The sequence below is a fragment of the Heterocephalus glaber genome, unplaced genomic scaffold (genome assembly GCF_053883595.1).
Source record: "Heterocephalus glaber isolate CG9 unplaced genomic scaffold, H.glaber_assembly_v1.0 deba00001118, whole genome shotgun sequence".
NCBI lineage: Eukaryota > Metazoa > Chordata > Mammalia > Rodentia > Bathyergidae > Heterocephalus > Heterocephalus glaber.
In genome coordinates this window covers 1,690,930-1,712,391 of record NW_028258196.1, presented here as the reverse complement: position 1 = coordinate 1,712,391, position 21,462 = coordinate 1,690,930, and the positions used below count along the sequence as shown (strand labels likewise).

The 21,462-nt window shown below is 35.3% G+C and overlaps 1 protein-coding gene across 1 annotated transcript in view; it reads left to right on the top strand.

Annotated features, from left to right (window-relative positions):
* Positions 1-21,462, top strand: part of Exoc5 (exocyst complex component 5) — a 72,628-nt gene that overhangs the window by 33,695 nt on the left and 17,471 nt on the right. The window contains 6 exon segments of the mRNA XM_004871087.3: positions 323-471; positions 474-531; positions 1,522-1,669; positions 16,597-16,705; positions 20,422-20,542; positions 21,187-21,273. Of these exon segments, the coding sequence (XP_004871144.2) occupies positions 323-471; positions 474-531; positions 1,522-1,669; positions 16,597-16,705; positions 20,422-20,542; positions 21,187-21,273 (672 nt within the window).

Here is a 21,462-nt window from a genome sequence, read left to right as displayed (position 1 = left end):
ATGGCATTAGCACATACTTGAGTTCATTCTGTCACTTTCATTCTACCACTGTTGCTGTTTCTAGACTGGTACATTGCCTCATTTTCTTTTCCCAGGTGACCCCTAGGAGTTTATTACAGCTCTCAAAGCCATGTTATTTGTAATACTCTATTCTACTTTATTCTAGCCTTGTAAAGCTCTTTCTGCATGCTAAGTACAGCTTTTAAGAAATGGTGGTTTAATACAGGTCATTAAAATCTCATTGTAAAAATATATACTCCTTAACATTGTTACTATACCTAAAATATACATTAATCTTTTTCTTCCTCCTTTCCATGAAAAGAACCACCAATCTTTCCAGCAAGTTGATGGAGTTTAATTTAGGTACTGATAAACAGACTTTCTTGTCTAAGCTTATCAAATCCATTTTCATTTCCTATTTGGAGAACTATATTGAGGTGGAGACTGGTTATTTGAAAAGCAGAAGTGCTATGATCTGCAACGCTATTATGATTCAAAAAATCATCAGAAGAGATCCATTGGCACAGGAGGGTAAGTTCTTTTATTAAATATTATAGCTAAACTGAAGGCATTAGGAACATTATTATATTTGGGCAAACTTATCAAAGAGTGAAAGAACTCTTCTAACCCACATTATTTATACTACTGATCAAATCCTGCTCTTGAACCACATGTTAAAATGTCCTAACATAACATGATTAAAATGTAAAGCAGAAATTTGAATGTAAAACTTAAAGTCAGTAATATTAAGAGTTACAGTATGCAGCTTTTTTCCCCAGAGAGATGAAATTATTTTAGATTATTTACTAAGAATCACATTTTTTGTTATTGTAATTATTTGTTAAAAATAGCAAATAGTTAACAACGTAAAAGGCCCTGAATTGATTTTTTTTTTTTTGATCACTTGGGCATGAAAACATTACTAAATTTGCTATAAGAATTGGTAGCATCTCAGTTATCTAGATCATAACTCCCTGCATCTAGGTGATTCTATCAGTGATGGTGAACCTTTTAGAGCTTTCAGTGATACTGCCTACTGTGGCACATGTGTCAGGTTTGCCACAGCTGTTCTAGGTGGAAACAGAATGACTTCTGTAGTGCTGTACCATCAAAGTCCAGAGTTCACACTACACATCCCTTTTTTATTTCCCAGTTTGTGTATTAAATATGATCAGAGAGAAGTTATAATTAGGAGTCAGAGGTAAGATCTGAGAGCTTAAAGAGCTTAACTCATTATTTGTAATCTTAACTTATTTAGGATAGCTTACTTCCTGAAGAAAGCAAATGAGTTTTGGTTGAGTTGGAATTGTAAAGCTAAAAGAGTGTTCAGAGATTATAACTCAATATATGCTTTTTCTGTAAGAACATTCTTCACAGAACTAATTACTATTACAGTTAGTACCTAGATCTCTTGGTTGTTGGTCCTTTTTTTGTTGTGGATGATGTATATTAAATCTGAGAGTACTTGAAGTTGAAACCTTATGTAAAGTTTTTTTTTTATTTGTTTATATGATGTACTAGTATTCAAGATTTGAAAGAGAGAATTAGACAGCGTACCAACTTACCACTGGGGCCAAGTATTGATACTCATGGGGAGACCTTCCTATCCCAAGAAGTGGTGGTTAATCTTTTACAAGAAACCAAACAAGCCTTTGAAAGGTGTCATAGGGTAAGAGTGATTGTAAATTTGTTTAATTTATATGTAATTGTGTATTTTAAGTTTTTCCTTGCTTATACAAAGATAAATCTATTTTCTAGTAGGAAAAATATTTTTTTGAAAAATTTTATTTAGTTTTTAAATGACACAAATTTTATTTAGTTTTTATATGGCAATATAATGTGATGTTTTCATACATACATATATATATATATATATATATACTGAATAATGTTCAAATCGTGGTAAGCATAGGTATCTCCCCAAATATTTTTTATTTCTTTGTCAAAACATTCAAAATACATTCTCCTGGCCTTTTTCAACTACACAGTATTCTAGCCGGGTGTGATGGTGGATACCTTAATCCCAGCACTTGGGAGGCTGACGCAGGAGGATCACTGAAAGTCTGAGGCTGGACTGGGCTAGACAGTGAGGCACAGTGAGACCTTGTCTCACAAACAAAAAACAAATATGTCCGAGTTCACCCTGCAGATTGCAGCACAACACCTGAAATTATTTCTCTTATCTAACTGTGACTTAGTACCTATTGATCAACTTTTCCCCATGCCTCCCTTTCCTACCCCACACTCCTCAGGCTTTGGTTACCATTGTTCTACTCTCAACTTCTGTGAGATCTCCTTTCTTAGATTCTACACATGGTTGAGGTCATGCACTATTCTTTTTTGTGTCTGGGTTATTTCACTTAGCATTATGTCTTCCACTTCAGTCCAGCTACTCTTTTATTTCTCCGATCTGAACACTCTGGCTATGCTGAGTGAAAATGGTGAAAATGGGAGTCCTTGACTGGTTTTAGATCTTAGAATTTTCAGCTTTTCCTCATTCAGCGTGATATAAGCTATGGGTTTGTTATATATGGCTTTTATTACATCAAAGTACATTCTGTCCATAACTAATTTGTTTACAGTTTTTATTTTGAAGGATGTTGAATTTTTTTTCATTAAGTTTATTGGTACATTTTAGGTATACAATACAGTTACATTCATCATTGGTAACTTGTACCTTTACATGATGTATCTTGGTTCTTATTTTTTTCCCTATTCTCCTGCCCTCCCTTCAACCCCTCCACCCCACCCTATTTATAGAGACTTTGTTTCCATTTGAAGGATGTTGAATTTTACCAAATGCTTTTTCTGTATCTATTGAGATGACCATATGATCTTTGTTCTTCATTCTCTTGATGTGGTGCCTCACATTTATTAACCTGTGCATCTCTAGGATGAATTCCTCTTCACCATGATAAATAATCTTTTGGATGTGCTCTTGCATTCAGTTAGCTACTTTTTAAGGATTTTTGCATCAGTGTTTATCAGGGATATTGTCATATGGCTGTCTTTTTTTTGTTGTACCCTTGTCTGGCTTTGTTATATATAATATGTCTGAACGAATTTCTTAAATTTTTGGAATAATTTGAGAATTGATGTTTATTCCTTAAATATTTGGTAGAATGTAGGAGTAAAGCTATCTCTAGACTTTACTTCTTTTTGAAATCAGTTTTATTGGTACATTTTAGGTGTACACTTTAATCACATTCATCATTGAAAATTTGCACCTTTATATAATCTCTCTTGGTTCTTATTTTTTCCCCATTCCCCTGCCCTTCCTTCAACCCCTCCATTCCTCCCTATTTACAAAGACTTTGGTTCCATTTTTTCATTTTCTCATATTAGTTCCATTCCCTTCTTTCCTTTCCTGTACTCCTCCCACTTCCCCTTCCCCTTTGCCCCTTTTCTTCCTATTTCACATTATCTATTATACCTTTTAGTCCTTATTTACACATTCAGTTTCTCACACTAGAGAAACTATTTGGTATTTACACATGTGTGTCGTATTTATTTCACTTAAGAGTATCGCCTCAACGTGCATCCATTTAGCTATAAATGTCTCTAATTTCTCATTTTTTATGGCTGCATAGAACTCCATTTTGTAAAAAAACCCCACATTTTCTTTATCCAGTCTCCAGTTGATGGGCAATAGGGCTGCTTCCAAGTTTTAGCTATTACAAATTGTGCTGCTATGAACATGGGTGCACATATATCACTGTGGTATGATTCTTTTAATTCTTTGGGGAAGATCCCCAGCAGGGGAATAGCTGGGTCAAATGGGACTTCCAGTCCTAGTTCTTTGAGGTATCTCCATACTGATTTCCACAGTGGTTGCTCCAGTCTACACTCTGACCAGCAGTGCAACAGTGTTCCCCCTTCCCCACAGCCCTACCAGCATTTGTTATTGGTTGATTTCTTGATAGCAGCCATTCTTTCTGGGGTAAGGTAGAATCTCAGCATTCTTTTTATTTGTATCTCTTGAATGACCAGAACATCTTTTCATATGCTTATTTACTATTTCTACTTCTTTGTGTGAGAAATGTCTGTTCATTTCAGATGCCCAGTTTTGGATTGGGTCTATAAATTTGGGAGGTCTGATTTTTTAAAGTTCTTTATATATTCTAGATAGTAAGTAGACCTGTGTCTGAAGAATAGCAGGTGAAAATTTTTTCCCAGTTTGTGGGTTGTCTCTTCACACTGTTGGTGATTTCTCTTGCTGTGCAGAAGCGTTTGAATAAGAAGAGATCCCACTTGTTGATTGTTTGTGCTAGTTCATGGGCAACTGAGGTTTTATTCATAAAATCTTTTCCTACACCAGTGTCTTCAAGAGTCTTACCAAACCTCTGTTCCAGCCAGTTCAACATTTCTGTTTTAATATTTAGATCCTTAATCCATTTTTATTTTAATTTAGTGCATGGTGAGAGATATAGATCTAGTTTTAATCTTTGGCAAGTTGAAACCCAATTTTTCCAGCACCATTTATTAAAGAGGCTATCTTTCCTCCAGTGAGGCAGTTTTGCTCCTTTGTCAAAGATGAGGTGGCTGAGTGTGTCTGGCATTGTTTCTGCATCTTCTCATCTGTTCCGCTGGTCCTCAGGTCCTCAGGTCTCTTTCTTTGCCAGTACCATGCTGTTTTTATCACACTAGCTTTGTAGTATAGCTTCAAGTTGTGGGTTATGATACCCATTGCCATGTCTCTCTTACCTAGAATAGCTTTTGCTATTCCAGGTCTCTTGTTCCAAATGAATTTTTGGATTGTTTTCTCAAGGTCCATGAAGTATACTGCTGGGATTTCAATTGGGATTGCATTGAATCTATATAGCAGTTTTGGAAGTATTGCCATTTTCACTATGTTGATTCCTCCTACCCAGGAGCAAAGGATGTCTTTCCATTTTCTGATATCATCTTCAATATCTCTTCTTGGAGTGCTGTAGTTTTCAGAGAAGAGGTCTTTGAGTTCTTTTACTTTTTTTTTTTTGGTACTGGAGATCGAACTAGGGTCCTTCCACTTACTAGGCAGGCAATGGAACCACTGAGGTAAATCCCGGCTCTTTGATTTCTTTTGATAGGTTGATTCCTAGGTATTTCAGTTTTTTGGATGCTATTGTGAAAGGAATTGTTTGCCCTATTTCTGTCTCAGGGAGTCTGTTGTTGGTGTAGAGGGAAGGTATTGATTTTTGTGTGTTGACCTTGTATCCAGCTACTTTACTAAGTTTGGTTATTAAGTCTAGAAGACTTTTGGTGGAGTTCTTGGGGTCTTGAGTACCATATCATCTGTAAATAATGACAATTTGAGTTCTTCGTTTCTTATCTTTATTCCTTTTATTTCTTTCTCTTGTGTAATTGCCATGGCTAATATTTCCAAAACTATATTGAACAGGAGTGATGATAGTGTACATCCTTGTCTTGTTCTTGATTTTATTGTGAAGGATTTCATTTTTGACTGTTTAGTATGATATTGGCTGTTGGTTTTTCATAGATGGCATTTATCAGATTGAGGTAGAGACTGTCTATTCCAATTTTTTGTAGGGTTCTTATCATAACTGTGTGTTGGATTTTGTCAAATGTTTTTTCTGCATCTATTGAGATGATCCTATGGTTTTTGTCCCTGGCTGTATTGATATAGTGTATTACATTTATTGCTTTGTGTATGTTGAACCATCCCTGCATCGCTGGGATGAATCCCACTTGGTCAGGGTGTGTGATCTTCTTGATGATCTTCTGCATTCTATTTGCTAGTATCTCATGTAGGATTTTTGCATCTATGTTCTTCAGTGAGATTGGCCTAGAGTTCTCTTTTTTGATTGGGTCTTTCTCTGCTTTGGGGATGAAGGTGATGCTTGCTTCCAGGAATGAATTTGGGAGTATTGCTTCCCTTTCAATTTCATTGGAGCATTTAAACAGTAGTGGCAGCAGTTCCTCTCTAAACGTCTTGTAGAATTCAGCAGTGAATCCTTCAGGACCTGGGCTTTTCTTAGTTGGTAAGTTTTTAATTACATTTTCTGTTTCATTGGTTGATATTGGGTTGTTTAGAATTCTTAGGTCTTCTTCATTCAGCTTTGGTAATTCATACTTATCCAGGAATCTATCCATTTCTTCTGTGTTCTCCGTCTTATTTCTGTATAGTTTCTCGAAGTAGGTAATAATGATCCTCTGGATTTCTGCTGGTCTGTTTCTGATTTCACCCTTTCATTCTTAATTGGATGGATTTGGGCCTTTCCTTGTTCTGATAAGGTTGGCTAAGGGTTTGTCAATTTTGTTTATTCTTTCAAAGAAACAACTCTTGGCTTCATTGATTTTTTTTTTTTTGTATCATTCTCTTAGTTTCCATTGCATTGATTTCTGCTCTGATCTTTGTAATCTCCTCCCTTGTATGAGCTTTGGCTTTGTCCTGCTCTTCTTTTTCTAGAAGCTTGAGATTTAGCATCAGGTTGTTTAATTGGGCTTGCTCTGTTTTCCTTATGTAAGTATTCGCTGCTATAAATTTCCCTCATTAGAGTGCTTTCAATGTGTCCCATAGATTCCGATATGTTGTATTGGCATTGTCATTTAATTGAAGGAACTGTCTGATTTCTTCTTTAATTTCCTCTGTGATCCATTGGTTATTCAGAAGTGTATCGTTCAATTCCCATGTGTTTATGAAATTCTTGCAGTCTTTTGCTATTGATCTCCAATTTCATCGCAGTATGGTCTGATAATATACAGGGGATAACTTCAATTCTTTGCACTTTCTTAAACATGTTGTAAGAGTGAGTATGTGGTCTCTTTTGGAGAACGGTCCATGTGTAGCTGAAAAGAATGTGTATTCTGATTTTGTGGGGTAGAACACTGTAAACATCTGTTAAGTTTATTTGTTGAAGAGTTTGAGTTCTAGTATTTTATTGCTTATTTTTTGTCTAGTTGATCTATCTATTTGTAACGGTAGGGTATTGAGGTCCCCCACTACATGTCTGTATTAGTGCTTATTTGTTTTTTCATGTCTGTTTATATTTGTTTTATATAGTTTGGTGCGCTAGTGTTTGGTGCATATATATTTATGATTGTCATCTCTTCCTGTTGGATTGTTCCCTTTATAAGGATGTAGTGTCCTTCTTTGTCTGTCTTAATCAGTGTTGGCTAGAAATCCATTTGATCTGCAAGGGAGGGTAGCTACTCTTGCTTTTTTGGGGGGGGGGTCCTGCCACATGGAGTATTGTTTTCCACCCTTTAACTTTCAGTCTATGAGTTTCTTTTTGAATTAAGTGTGTTTCTTGTATGCAACATATTGTTGGATCTTGCTTCTTGACCCATTCTGCCAGTCTATTTCTTTTGACTGGTGAATTGAGACCATTAACATTGATGGTTATAACTGAAACGTATTGACTTATCACTGTCAAGACTTTTTCTTTTTGTGGGATTCTCCCCCTTTGCATTTAGTTTCTTGTCATGCCCAAAGGATTCATTCTGTTGGCCTTCTTGGGGTTGAAATGCACGTTGTCTTTTCCTAAGATATTGTCTAAAATTTTGTGGAGTGCTGGTTTGCTATTCATGAAGTTCCTACAGTGCTCTTTGTCCTGAAAGTATCTTATTTCTCCATCAATTTTGAAAGATAGTTGTGCAGGATACATCGGTCTGTGTTGTAGGCTGTTTTCCCTTAGGGCTTGGAATACAACACTCCAAGCTCTTCTTGCCTTTCCGGTTTGCTTTGAGAAGTCTGCTGTGATTCTGATGGGCTTTCCTTTGTATGTGATTTGTTTCTTTTCTCTTAACTGCTTGTAAAATTTTGTTCTTCTGTTGGGTTTCTGGAATCTTAACTATTATATGCCTATGTGTAGATTTTTTTTTTTTTGACAAGGCTATTTGGAGTCCTATATGCCTCACTTATCTTTATGTCAATTTCCTTTTCCCTGCTTAGGAAGTTTTCTGCCATCACTTCTGTGAACAGTTTTTTCATGTCACCTGCACTGTCTCCCGTTTCGTGATTGACTCTGATCAGTCCAATGTTTTTCTTCTTTCCATCATCTAGCAGCTGTCAGATCGATTTCTCATGGTCCCTTACTATTTTAAAGAAAATTTTCTTTTCCTGGTCAGTAATTGCAATCTTATCTTCTATATCTGAAATTCTATCCTCACATTAGTGCATTCTGCTGTGTAAACTTTAAGTGGAATTTTTAATCTCCTGGAAATCTGTTTGCATCTGTTTTATGGATTCCATTTATGTTGGAATTCCATCATGCTCCTCAGCTACTCTATTTTTTATCTGTGTCCTGTCTAGATTCATTAATCATGTCTTGCACTGTGGGCACAATCTCTGTTATCTGTGAAATTATTTCTAATTTCGTTTTTTCCAGATCCTCTTTTATTGCCAGTTGAGGGAGTCTAGGTGATTGAGTATCAGATTGTTCCATCTCATTTCCCTTTGGGGTTGCTTTAGATGATCTGGAAGTCTGATTTTGAGACTTGTTTACGTGTCTTCTCATTTCACCCCTTGAGCAGGGGGATGTGGATGTGTGCTGCTGGTGCGCATGTGGCTCACCTCCTTGGTGCCGGGGGCAGCTGTATGGCAGCCCAGAAGGCTCCTCCTCAGCACTGGGGGTGGCTCTCCTCTCTGGTGCTGGGGGCAGTGGTATGGTGGCCCAGAAGGCTCACCTCCTCCTGGTCTCTGCAGGCAGTGTTAGAGCGGCCCGGAAGGCCCCCTCTCAGCACTGGGGGCGGCTCTGCTGCTTGGAGCTGGATTCTACCAACTGATTTAAATTAGTCTATTGTTAAGCTGTGATTTATCCATTTCATTCCTCCTTATTAATCTGTTCTGGTTTGTTTTTTATTTTTTCATGATTCAATTTTGATAAGATGCTACTACCTAAGAATTTATTCATTTCTCCTTGATTATCAATATTTGTCAGCATACAGTTTTCCTGTGATGAACCTTTTGTGAAGATTCTATGGTGTGGGTTGTGTTCTTTTCATCTCTTATTAATATGAAGAGAAGCTCTTTTCTTCTATTCATCTTATTCATCTTTTTTTGAAAAAAATTCTGATTTTTGTTGATTTTTGTATTAATTTGTAGTTTGTATTTTACTTATTTATGTTCTTTATTCTTCTGATTTGGGGTTTGGCTTATTCTTTCTAGTTCCTTGAGGCACAAGAATAAGTTGAGTTCTCCTTTTTGATGGTACTGGGAATTGAACCCAGGGGCTTCATTCCCAGACCTTTTAAAAAATAATTTTTTTAAATTTTGAGACACAGTCTAACTACAATAAGTCACTAAATTGCCCAGGCTGGAGTCGTATTTGTGATCCTCCTCCCTTAACCTCCCAGTGTCTCCTTTGTTCATCTAGCATTGATTGTTACAGATTTTACTGATTGTACTGCTTTTGCTGTGTTCCATAGGTATCGCTATGTTCCATTATCATTTATCTCATGAAATTTTCAAATTTCCTTCTTAACGTCTTTATTGATTCATTGGTTATTCAAGAGTCAGTTGCTTTTCATATATTTGTACAGTTTACAAAGTTTCTTTTTATTAATAATTGCTAGTTTTGTCACATTGAGTTCAGAAAAGATAGTCAATTTTATTTTAGTTTTGAGACTTTTTGTGGCCTAACATGACTGATCGTGGAGAATGATAGAATATTCTGTAGAGGACTGTTAGGGTCATTGATTGAGGGTGTAGTTTAACTCTGCTATTTTATTGTTTATTTTCTATCTGGATGGTCTGTTCATTACTGAAAATGGGTTTTAAAGTTCCATTGTTTTTAATACTGTCCTATAGTTTCTGTAAGCTTTCTTCATCCCTCTTCATTCTTTTTTCTTTTTCTCCTTTGTGTATTTTCAAATAACCTGTCTTTGAGCTCCCTGATTATTTCTTCGGTTTGTTTGATTTCTCCCATGGATGCCTTATATCAGTGGTAGCGAACCTATGGCACGCCACAGTGCCACCCAGAGCCCTCTCTGTCAGCATGTGAACCAAGTTACCCCAGCATCGCCCCAGCAGCCAAGCACTCATGTTTAATTGCAGTGTTGGCACTTTGCAATAAATAAGTGGATTTTGGGCTGCAATTTGGGCACGTGGTCTCAAAAAATTTGCCATCACTGCCTTGTATCACACTTTTCATTCTGTTACTGTATTTTCAGCTCCAAGATTTCGTCTGATTTTTAAAATCATTTCAGTCTTTCTGATAAATTTCTCTGATGAATTAAGTTGTTTCTTATTTTCTTAAGGTCAGTGAAATGTTTGAGTTTTCTGTCTGAGAGATCCCATGTAGCGGTCATTTTCTCATGATTTGCAATGTATTTTTTCATGAGGTGAGATCATGATACCCTGAAAGTCTTAATACTTGTTGGCATGCAACTAGATATTTATTTTAGTCTATAATTTAGTTTGCTTTGATTGTGCCCATCCTTCCAGAATACAGTATCTAGGCTCTTTATTTTCACTGAAACTGTGGTCATTGCCACTATTTCAGCAGTAGAGGGCGCCTTAAACCCAAGTTTGTCACAAATCTGTGATTGGTGTATTGTTTAAGATGAACTTTGGGAGTGCCTAAAAAAGGTAGTCTGTTGCTGCTATTTCTATAGGTCTCCACCAGGGTCTAGGGTGGGCCCAGATGCCTTCTCCACAGTTATTGGCCTGTGGTTAGACACTGCAGGATTCCACCCAGCACTGAGCCTCATCATGCAGGGTCTGGCCTTTGACTCTAAAGTAATGACTTGTGTCCACTTCCTTTTTCTTCCTTGAAATGGATATAACTCTCCATGTTGTACGGGCTGGGTTTGGGGAAGTAAATGGGGTAGACAAGCAGTCTTGTAGCCATCTCAGCTACTTTGTACCCAGATCCCACTGAGATCAGCACAGCACAGGGGCAGGGTAAAGACGTGCACTGAGGTGTCCTGCCATCTAGTGTGGTCTGTTTGTGGTCTGAGACTGTCACAACTTGCAGAAGGTAAAGAGGGTCCCAATGTCATTCTCTCCTTCTTAGGCTACAGTTTTGGTCGGGTACTGGGGTAGATTTAGAGGTTCCATCTGTGGGCAGTGACCTGAAAAGAGAGGCTGTTGGGTTCCTACTGGTATTGAATTTCACCATGTCGGGCCAGTCTCTGAGTGCCGAAGCAAAATCTCGTTCTTATTTCCCTGTCCCACCCTCTGGCAGATGAAGTCTTTCTCCATGTTTCCTTGCTTGAGGTTGGCAAACAAAAGGTACAAATAGTCTTTTGGTTACCAGTGCTGGTGCTAAGCTGGATTGTACCTGAGGCTCATGGCCTCAAGAACCAGTGTGGTCCTGTGGGCTCACCCAGCACCCAAACTACACTTGACAGTGTTATAGAGCTGAGCACAAATCTGGCGTGTAGAGCTTGTAGGTTTTTGTCTGGCTCCATGGCAGGTACAGAAGCTCCATTCACACACTCTGGCCTCAGGGCAAGAGAGGTGGGTTTCTATGTAATACTAGATTTTCACTATATAGTACTGTCCCAGGAACTAGTCAAAGCACTTTAAATGTATTTATTGTCTCATTTAATCATCATAGTCCTGTGAAATTATTATTCCTGTTTTTCACGTAAAAACCGAGAGACATTAGTTCATAAGTAGTAGAAGTTAATGTAGTCTTAATTTTTTTTATGTATGTAATCTATATTGAGCATCAGTAAAACAATATAAATTATTCATATAAAGTAATAGAAAACAAAGAATGCATATAAGCATTTTATTTAAAAATTACCAATATATTCAATCTCTTTTAATAGTCAAATGAAATTTAAACTAGAAGTACCATCTTATTATAATAAAGTTTGCATAAAGTAAGTCTGACAATACATATCGAGAATTGATAAAATGAGGCAATAGAAATTTTCACATACTGCTAAGAGAAGTGAAAATTTGTACAGTTACTTTGAAGATTAATTTGACAACTTCTTAGAAAAGTTCATAATGTACATATATTCTAATATCATAGCATTGTTATATCATGGCAGGAAATCAGAAGCCAATTCAGTGAAAAAGAAATTGAAAAACTGGCATTGTCTTTGCACTAGAAAACAACAGTTTAAGTAAACCAACTAAGTTATATGTCTCAACATGAATAAATCTCAAAAAATACTTAGTAGTGATATGACAGAGCCAAAGAGTATTTCTAAGAAACTTTCAAGCTAATAGTGTATCTTAGGGTTTTGGTTTTCATTTTCATAATGAAATGATTGACTTTGCACATCTCTTCATTTGTGTGTGTGGCATCAGTGTATATTCCTTGGTGAAGTGTTTGTGCCTATCTTTTATGCATTTTTAAATTAGGTTTTTAATTTTGGAAAGTTATATATTCTCGTTATAATTTGTTTATCAGTTATATGATTTGCAGTTTTCTTTTAATCTGTGGCTTGTCTATTTAATTTCATAACAGTCTTTCAAAGGATAGACGTTCCTAATTTTGGTGAAATTCAATTTAACACTTTTCTGTTATAGATGGTATTTTTAATATTGTGTATAAATCTTTGTCTAACTAAACGGTGCAAAGATTACCTCTTAAGTTTCCTTCTAGTGGTTTTATAATTTGAGGCTCTTCACTTTCACATTTATACAGTAATCGGTTCAGAGTTAACATATATCAGACAAAATATAGATTGAAGTTTATATTTTTACAATTTGGTATCTACTTGTTTCACCATCATTTATTGAAAAGATTGTTCTTTTTCCACTGAATTCCTTCTGAACCTTTGTCAAAAATCAATTGACCACTTATTTGTGAGTCTGTTTGTGGACTCTATTCTTTTCTCTTTATCTTTATGCCAGTACTATGCTTTTTAATTGTTGTTACTTTAGATCAACTTGAATCAGGTAGTATAAGTCCTAACATTGCCATATAAATCATTTTGTATCATGTACTGTACATCTTATAACAGCTTGTCAGTTTCTTAAAAAATGATATTTTTATAGGAATTGCATTGAGTCTATAGCTTTATTTTGGGAGAGTTGATGCTTTTGAGATTATAATGTTAATACAAATAGTAATTTTTAAATTCATATTTAGTTTTAGAGTTTAAATTAGTTAATATATAGAAATACAGTTGAGTTTTATGTTCATCTTATGCCCTGCATCCTAACTAAACTTCCTTTGTAATTCTGATAACTTTTTTTTTTGTAGATTCCACCAGATTTTCTGTATAGACTATGCTGTTATCTACGCATAAAAATAGTTTACTTACTCCATTGTAGTACAGATGCCTTTTATTTTGTTCTTTTTCCTTACTGCCCTGGCCAGACATCCAGTATTACGTTTAATGGAAGTTGGGAGAGCAAACTCCTTCTGTTATTTCTCATCCTAAAAATAAAGTATTTCGCTTTCCACTGTTAGTAATGCTAACGCTAAGCTTTTCATGAACACTGTTTTTTTTTTTTTTTTTTTTGGTACCAGGGATCGAACTCGGGTCCTTGTGCTTGCAAGGCAAGCGACGGAACCACTGAGCTAAATCCCCCGGCCCATGAGCACTGTTTTTAAGACTCAGGAAATTTCCTTCATTCTAGTTTATTGAAGTGTCTTTATAAGTTTTGGGTATTGGACTTTCTCAAATGCTTTCTTTTTATTCTTTTAATATGGTGAATCTCCAAATGTTAGCCTGGTGTTCCTTTAATGAAGCCAACCCCAGTTGGTCATCAGGTGGCCATTGTCCTATTGTCATACTTATATATTGTTAGGTTTGCTAAATGTTTATTAAGAATTTTTCACCTACATTCATGAGAAATATTGGCCTATATTTTCATTTTCTTTTAATGTCTTTGTCTTGTTTTCGTAGCAGGGTAATGTTGATATAACCCCTTTTAATTTTCTGGAAAAGATTGTGTAAGATTGGTGTTCTTTCTCTTGTAAATGTTTGGTATAATTCACTAGTGAAGTCATTTGCACCTGAAGCTTTCTTTGAGAACATTTTTCACTACAAATTTAATTTCTTTAATATATGTAGAACTATCTAGCTATTTAGAGCATAAGTTCACCAGAAGTGAACTTTGGTAGTTTTTGTTTTTTAAAGATTTTTATATCTCATGCAAGTGTTGAATTTATTGGAATAAAGTTGTTGATGATATTTTCTTATTGTTCTTTTGGGATTTGTGGAAACTAGTAATGTGACTTCTTTCAGTCCTAATAACAGGTCCGGGATTTAGCTCAGCGGTTTCGCCACCTGCTGCGCAAGCGCAAGGATTCGAATTTGATCCCCGGTACCAAAAACTAAAGTAAAATAAAATGCTGCTGGCAGCAGCAGCCCTGTCCCCGCGCGGATCAGTCTGGCTAGGGAGGCACATTAGTTTCATTCCTCTCTCCAGGGCCCAGCTTTCGGTTGCATCAATTCCTCTGCACTCTTTCTCTTTTCTATTTCGCTGATTTCACTCTTTATTGTTTCTTTTCTTGAGTTAAATTTGCCCTTTTAATCTAGTTTTTAAGGTGTGATGATTAATTTGAGATCTTTTTTCCTAATATAGACATCTAGTCATAAATTGCTCCCTAAGTACTGCTGTAGCTGTATCTTAAAATTTTTATTATATTGTTCTAAGTCAATTTAAAATATTTCTCTTTTATTTCTTCTGGCTCATAGACAATTTAGAAGTTATTTAGAATTGCCAAATATTTGGGAACTTTTTAGGTATCTTTCTAATATTAGTTTCAGATTGATTCTATTGTGTTTAGCAGACATTTGTATGACCTGGATCCTTTTTAAATTTATGGGGAAACTTTTATGCCAGAATATGGGTCATCTGGCCTGTGGCATTGGTGGTATAGTGGTGAGCATAGCTGCCTTCCAGAATATGGGTTATCTTGATAAATGTTTTGTGTACACCTGAGAAGAATATATATCATGATGAATGTTATTGGATAATGTACTGTATTTTATAAATGTCAGGGCTAGTTGATTGTGTTGCTTAAGTATTCTATATCTTTACCAGTTTTCTGTGTACTCCTATTATGCATTGATTTTTTGATAAAGAGCAGGAGGGTGAGAAATTTAATTTAGTTTTTTGGCTTGTGAAGGTTAACACATTCACAACACAGCTGTAATTTGTAAGTCTTGCTACCAGGCAACTTGAACCACTGGTGGTACATGGATGACTCTCCTATTGGGGAGCATTTTATTAATTTTATTAGTAAAAAATTGATAAAAGTGATTAAATCTATTTGTAGCACCAGTGGTACAAGTCCTCTATGGGACAGTCATGCATGTACCACCAGTGTTTCACGCCTGTGGGAATGTGTTAAGAGCACCTGTTGGGCATCAGTGAGCAAAGAAAGAGGGTGAGCTTTGGGGTAGAAAGACTGATGAAGAGTAAAGGTTGGGTAGTTATTAAGAAGACCAGGAAGAGAGTTGAGAGTACCAAGATTTAAATGGAACTTCTCATACACTTCTAGCTTTATACCTCAGTTTCCACTGTTGTATTAGGGTTGAGCATGTACAGTTTGAAAATCTGAAATCTGAAATTCTTCAAAATCTCAAATGTTTCGAGCACCAATATGATGGCACAGTAGAAAATTCCACACTTCACAGGTAGACACACTGAAAATATTGATTAGAATTACTCTCAGGCTACCTATAAAAGGTATATATGTAACATAAATGAATTTAATGTTTAGACTGGTGCCGAATCTCTAGGATATATCACTGTGTGTATACAAATATTTAAAAAATATCCCAAATTTTCTTATCCCAAGCATTTCAGATAAGGGGTACCCAGCCTATAATGTGCACTACTCCAAGAGGTCATATTGAATGGAGACCATAAATAGGTTTGACAAGGCAAAATCAATTGATAAATTGTGTAGAAAGCAGTTATAAGAAGACAATAATTTTCCAATTTTTATGAGGGATTTAATTTTCTCAGCATGACTATTAGCAATTCTTTTACTAAATAGTTTTACCAGCAGCAGTAGTATCAAAATGAATATAATGAGCTTACTATGTGTCAAATACTGTTAAAAGACTTTACATTTTTTATATTTTATTCTAACCACAAGAAAGTAAATACTGTTACTATTGTCCCTATATTACAAAGAAATTGAAGGCTGGTGATGAGGTTAAATAAGGTCTTAAAGGTTAACTCAACCAAGAAATGATGAAGTAACAATTTGAGCATATGCTGTTTTATAGTGCACATATTAATTGATTTTGCATCTTGACTCTACAGTAAAATAAAGAATACTTTTTGTTCTGAGTTTTATTAGAATAGCCTTTATTCAGTCAGTGGCTATCAAACCATTTTGACCATGACCGACAATAAGAAATGCATTTTGCATGGTAGCCCAGTGTTTGTACATGTGAATATATATGTGTGTGTGTGTGTGTGTGTGTGTGTGTGTGTGTGTGTGTGTGTACATATATATATATGGGGGTATGTGTGTATATTTCTTGAAATTATAGTTGGATTTTAGTAATGGATTGCAGTTCATGTAAGAAAACATTGCTGTAAGTCAGTAGACTTATAGACCAATATGAGACATTGTAATTGTTTAGGGGAGGTGAAATGTGAGTTATTTTCATACCTGTAATATTATGTCTTATATAAAATTGATTGGAAAAAATTGTTTTTTTGAAATGTAGACTTGAATGATTTTTTTGTTTGTTTGTTTTTGTTTTGTTTTAAAGCTCTCTGATCCTTCTGATTTACCAAGGAATGCCTTTAGAATTTTTACCATTCTTGTGGAATTTTTATGTATTGAACATATTGATTATGCTTTGGAAACAGGACTTGCTGGTAAGTATATTTGTGTTAAACTTTCCGTTAAAGTCCTTTGATCCTGTTTGTTTAATGTTATGTAATGTTGTTTCATATATCATCATCTCCGTACGTTGAATTCAGTTTGGTGCAATGAGTTTTGAGCTTCTGTGATGCAAGGATTTGCCAGATGCTGAAAACTATGTAGACAGGTTCTGTCATCCTGTGAGGCAAGGTAATGAGCTACATGTGTCACCACAGTGTATCACAGAATATATTACAGTGCTGTAAGTTCTAAAATGTCAAGGAGCAGAAATGAAGGCGAGAACCTTTCTAGTTGAGAATTAAGAAAGTAAGTTTTAGAAAAAAGAACATTCAAACATAAGTCTGGGAAGGAGTAGATTTATACTGTATTAAATTTTTTTCTCCTGATCTTTTGGGATGTACTAGTTATATTAATAATATCATGATTTCTTCCTTGAGTTCCAGTCTCGTTGATCTAGTTGCCCACTTGACCTCAACAGCTGTTCAGCAGGCACTTCAAATTTAACATGTCCAAAATAAAACTTTCTTTCTCCTATACTTGTTTAAAAGGCTTTTCCATTTACTTATTGTTCTATCCCCAAACCCAGGAGTTGCCTTAATTCTTCCTTTTCATTAGCCCGTATAGCCAATCCATTATCAAATCCTTCAGTATACTAACATATGAACTAAAAGTTCATCTGCTTTTTCCCATCTCCATTGGTGCCACCCCAGTTTAAACATTGTCATTTTGTAACTGGTTAAACACCCACGTTAAATATTGTCATCTCATGTCCGTTCTTGCCTTTCCAAGTTACTGACTTCACGTAGTGGCCAATTTAATTATCATTACCATGTTTGAGACCCTTTAGTGATTTATTACTCTTAGAAACCAATAACAAACTCTTTAGAAAAGCCCGACTTGATCTGCGTCTTACGTATTTATCCTCGTCTCATACTGCATTTCACCACCCTGCTCCAATGACTCTGGTCTTCCCTCTTTTTCCTCACTTAGACTTTCTGTACTTGGTGTTCTCCCCTCCAACACACACACCTTTTTTCTCAGTTTGAGAAAACTGAGAAACATTTCTTTTCCATTGCTCTCTCAGTTGAGATCTCAGCCTCTGTTTGAATCTTCTGATCTGAACTAAGATGGCACCTCTCAGAGAGGCCCTTGGTAATCATCCTGACTGAAGTAGCATTCCTCTCAGCGCAGTTACACATTGAATTAACTTTAATATAACACTTATCAAAATGAAATTTTTTGACTCATTCATGTCTGCATCCATTTAGCAGAGTTCATTCATCTATTTACTACATGCCTATTCCTGGACACATGAAGTTTACATTCTTATGGATATGGTAGACCAATGATTACGAAGTGCAATGAAGAAAAATAAGACTGAGTAAGGGGTAGAGAGGAGTGATAAGGAGATGAGGTGGAAGATATTCAGAAGCAAAAAGCTTAAGACCTCTCTGAGAAGACACAGGAACCAGCGAGCTGAATTGAGATGATAGAGTAAATCTAGTGGTTAAAATTAAAAGAGTATTCTAGGTAAAACAATAGAATGTAAGCTCTTATGGTAAGACTCATATTTATTCAGTGCTACACTTTAGCATCTAAAAAGCACACAGATACACAGATAATCTTTATTCACTATATAAAATACCATTCTGTAAAGTTTCTAACAATGAACCAAAATTAGCCACAATTCAGTCACTTTGTTTAACATTAGTTTATTCTTCCCATTTTTCCACATTGCTGCTCTCATGATGTGGATAAACATTTTTAACTTAATTACTGCCGACCCTTGACATCAAGTATTTAACATTTGCCATTCGCAGATGACTTAATGTGGTAATATGTATTGGGATAATACCTCAAAGGTACAAAGATTAAAGAAGAAAATGAATTAAAAAACATGAATTTGAATCTCTGGTGTGACAGATTTGTGATTTAGCTAGTACAGAATCTTAGGATATTCATTTTATTGTCAGTATTCTCAATTCAGAAGGGCTTAGGATATTTCTTTGTAGGGTAGAAAAGTTAGTATTTTCCTTGCAGCTAGTTAGTACTCACTGCCATTATTTCTGATGACTGCATGAAATTCTGTCAAACACATAGGTTATAACATCTATTATTAGATATCTTGCTATCTTTTCAGGTTTTTAGTAATAATAACTAAAGCTATTACTAATATTGTGAAACTTAAGTATTTTCCTTATTTTGAATTATTTTCTTTAGATAAGTGCCAGAAGTGAAATAAAATAGCAGAATTTAACCCAGAAACAAGATTACAAGATCAAAGGATGTTTGTTTCAAAATTTTGATACGCATTTTTTTTTTCATTTCAGTATAAACTTTCCCTAAAGGGTTTTTTCCTACCAGTTTATACTGCTGCTACCATGTGCATATACCAACCAGTTTTTCTGTATATTGTAGTTCCTTAAAAGCTTTTATAATTTAGTGGTTAAAAACATAGCGATATTGCCTTAATTTTTTTCTCTTGTATGTTTGTGTCGCGGCCTTTAATTTTCTTACCAGTTGATTTTGTCTTTTGTTGGAATTAACTAACACCTTTGTTTTCCAGTTTTTCATTTTGGTTTTTGAGACTGGGTTTTGCTGCATGCTAGCCTTAAACTCACTGTGTAACCCAGACTGGGCTTGAACTTGCAGCAATCCTCCTGTGTCAGCCTCCCAAATGCTGGGATTACTGGCATGTTCCACCACAGCTGGCTGTTTTCCATTTTTAAATGGAAAATTCATTATCTTACAAAGATATTTTTCTTAGCATTCCCATCCCTTACCTTTGTGCTGGGTTTGAACCCAGAGTCTCATGCGTGTTAGGCAAGCTCTCTACCACTGAGCTATATCCCCAGTCCTTTTTGTCTCTTAAATGTCTCTTAATTTTGGCACAAATCTCTTAAACTAAAGTAGACCCGAGAGTTCATCTATTATCCTTTACAAAAAGGAAAAAACTGAAATCCAAAGAGATCAGTAGGGGTTGGGGATTTAGCTCAGTGGTTTGGCCGCCTGCTGTGCAAGCTCAAGGACCGGAGTTCAATCCCCTTACCAAAAAAACCACAAAAAACAAACAAACAAAAAAACCTCAAACAAAGAGATCAGCAGATATTTGGGTGTCAACATGTGGAGTGGCTTGATCACTATGTTGAATACCAGGAATTTACTCTGAGATAGTGAGATTTTGAGTATTTTTGAGGAAATAGTGAGTGAAATGTGTAAGTATAGGCACATTTCTTTTCCATTACAGCAGGGTCTAGAATAGCACATTAAGACGCTTGAACCAGGAAGACCAATACAAAAATTATCTCACCTTATCAGAGATAGATATCTGGGTATAAGAAAAATGGTGGAAATATATTTATGGCACATGTGAATCATTGGAGACCAGGGAGTTGGGAAGGTGAAGGAGAAGATAGAACACAGATAATTTGTTAATTAATTTTCTTTGGTTTATCTATGCAAATCATGAAGTTGGTGAAAATTTAGACATGGAAATAAGTTTGGGTGAATTTTATTAAGCTACTAACAAACTTAACTATTCTGTTTACATAATTTATTGCTGGCTAATTGAAATAGAAGTTACTTTTATTTATTTGGGTGTATGAAATCACATTCTTTTTCTGTTGCCCAAGGTGAATGTCTTTTTTTTTTTTTTTCCAAGATGAAATTCTTCATGTTTGACTCATTTATCTATACCTTTCAATTTCAGGAATTCCTTCTTCAGATTCTAGGAATGCAAATCTCTATTTTTTGGATGTTGTGCAACAGGCCAATACTATTTTTCATCTTTTTGACAAGCAGTTTAATGATCACCTCATGCCACTAATAAGGTTAGTTAAATTTTAATATTTTCATTGTAGTTCAATGAGTATATTTTTCTTAAATTTTAGGAATAGTACATGTTCGTGAAAACATCAAATAGGACAGAAAGTTTGAAATTAAATTCTTTTTTTTTCACCCTTGCATTCCTGTTTTCTTTTCCGACTGTGGTGTTAATTTTGGTGTATTTGGAAAGACAGTCTGTCATAATTCTGAACTTTAAATCTGACATGAAAGTGGCATGCGATTAATAAGACACATTTTGATCAGGCATTAAGATTGGATTTTATGTCTCCATATCAATTTATATTATCTTTTAAAGACTATTAGAAGTAAGGTGGTATCTATGCGCCTAGTGCAATTATTTACAAGAAAAAATACTCATAAGATATAAAGCTTTGGACATTTTATAAACATTGGAATGCTGAGACTAGTCCAGAAACTACCTGTAAAGATCACTCGTAATCTCTGAATCACACTTTGAACTAAAATTTACTTTTAAAAAGCTGTTATGCTACATAGCAGAATAGTCATAATTTATTTAGGGTTGCTTAGATGTTGTTATATATTTATAACTATTTAATATAGTATACATATGAAAAACTTGTAGAAGTTATGTTATTAATGTCATTTTTTCCCTTTTCAATATAAATAGCTCTTCTCCTAAGTTATCTGAATGCCTTCAGAAGAAAAAGGAAATAATTGAACAGATGGAGATGAAATTGGATACTGGCATTGATAGGCAAGTTGCTGGGTTTTCCTCTTGTATTTTTTAAATTGTGGAAACACTATCGCAGCAGCGTGAAAATAGTTTACGAGAGGCCTTAACTTAAATCCAACTTGTTACAGTATTTTATATATAACAAACTTATACATTATATAGTGTTTTACATGCTCTTTTTGCCCATATTAGAATATTTGAATATTTGAA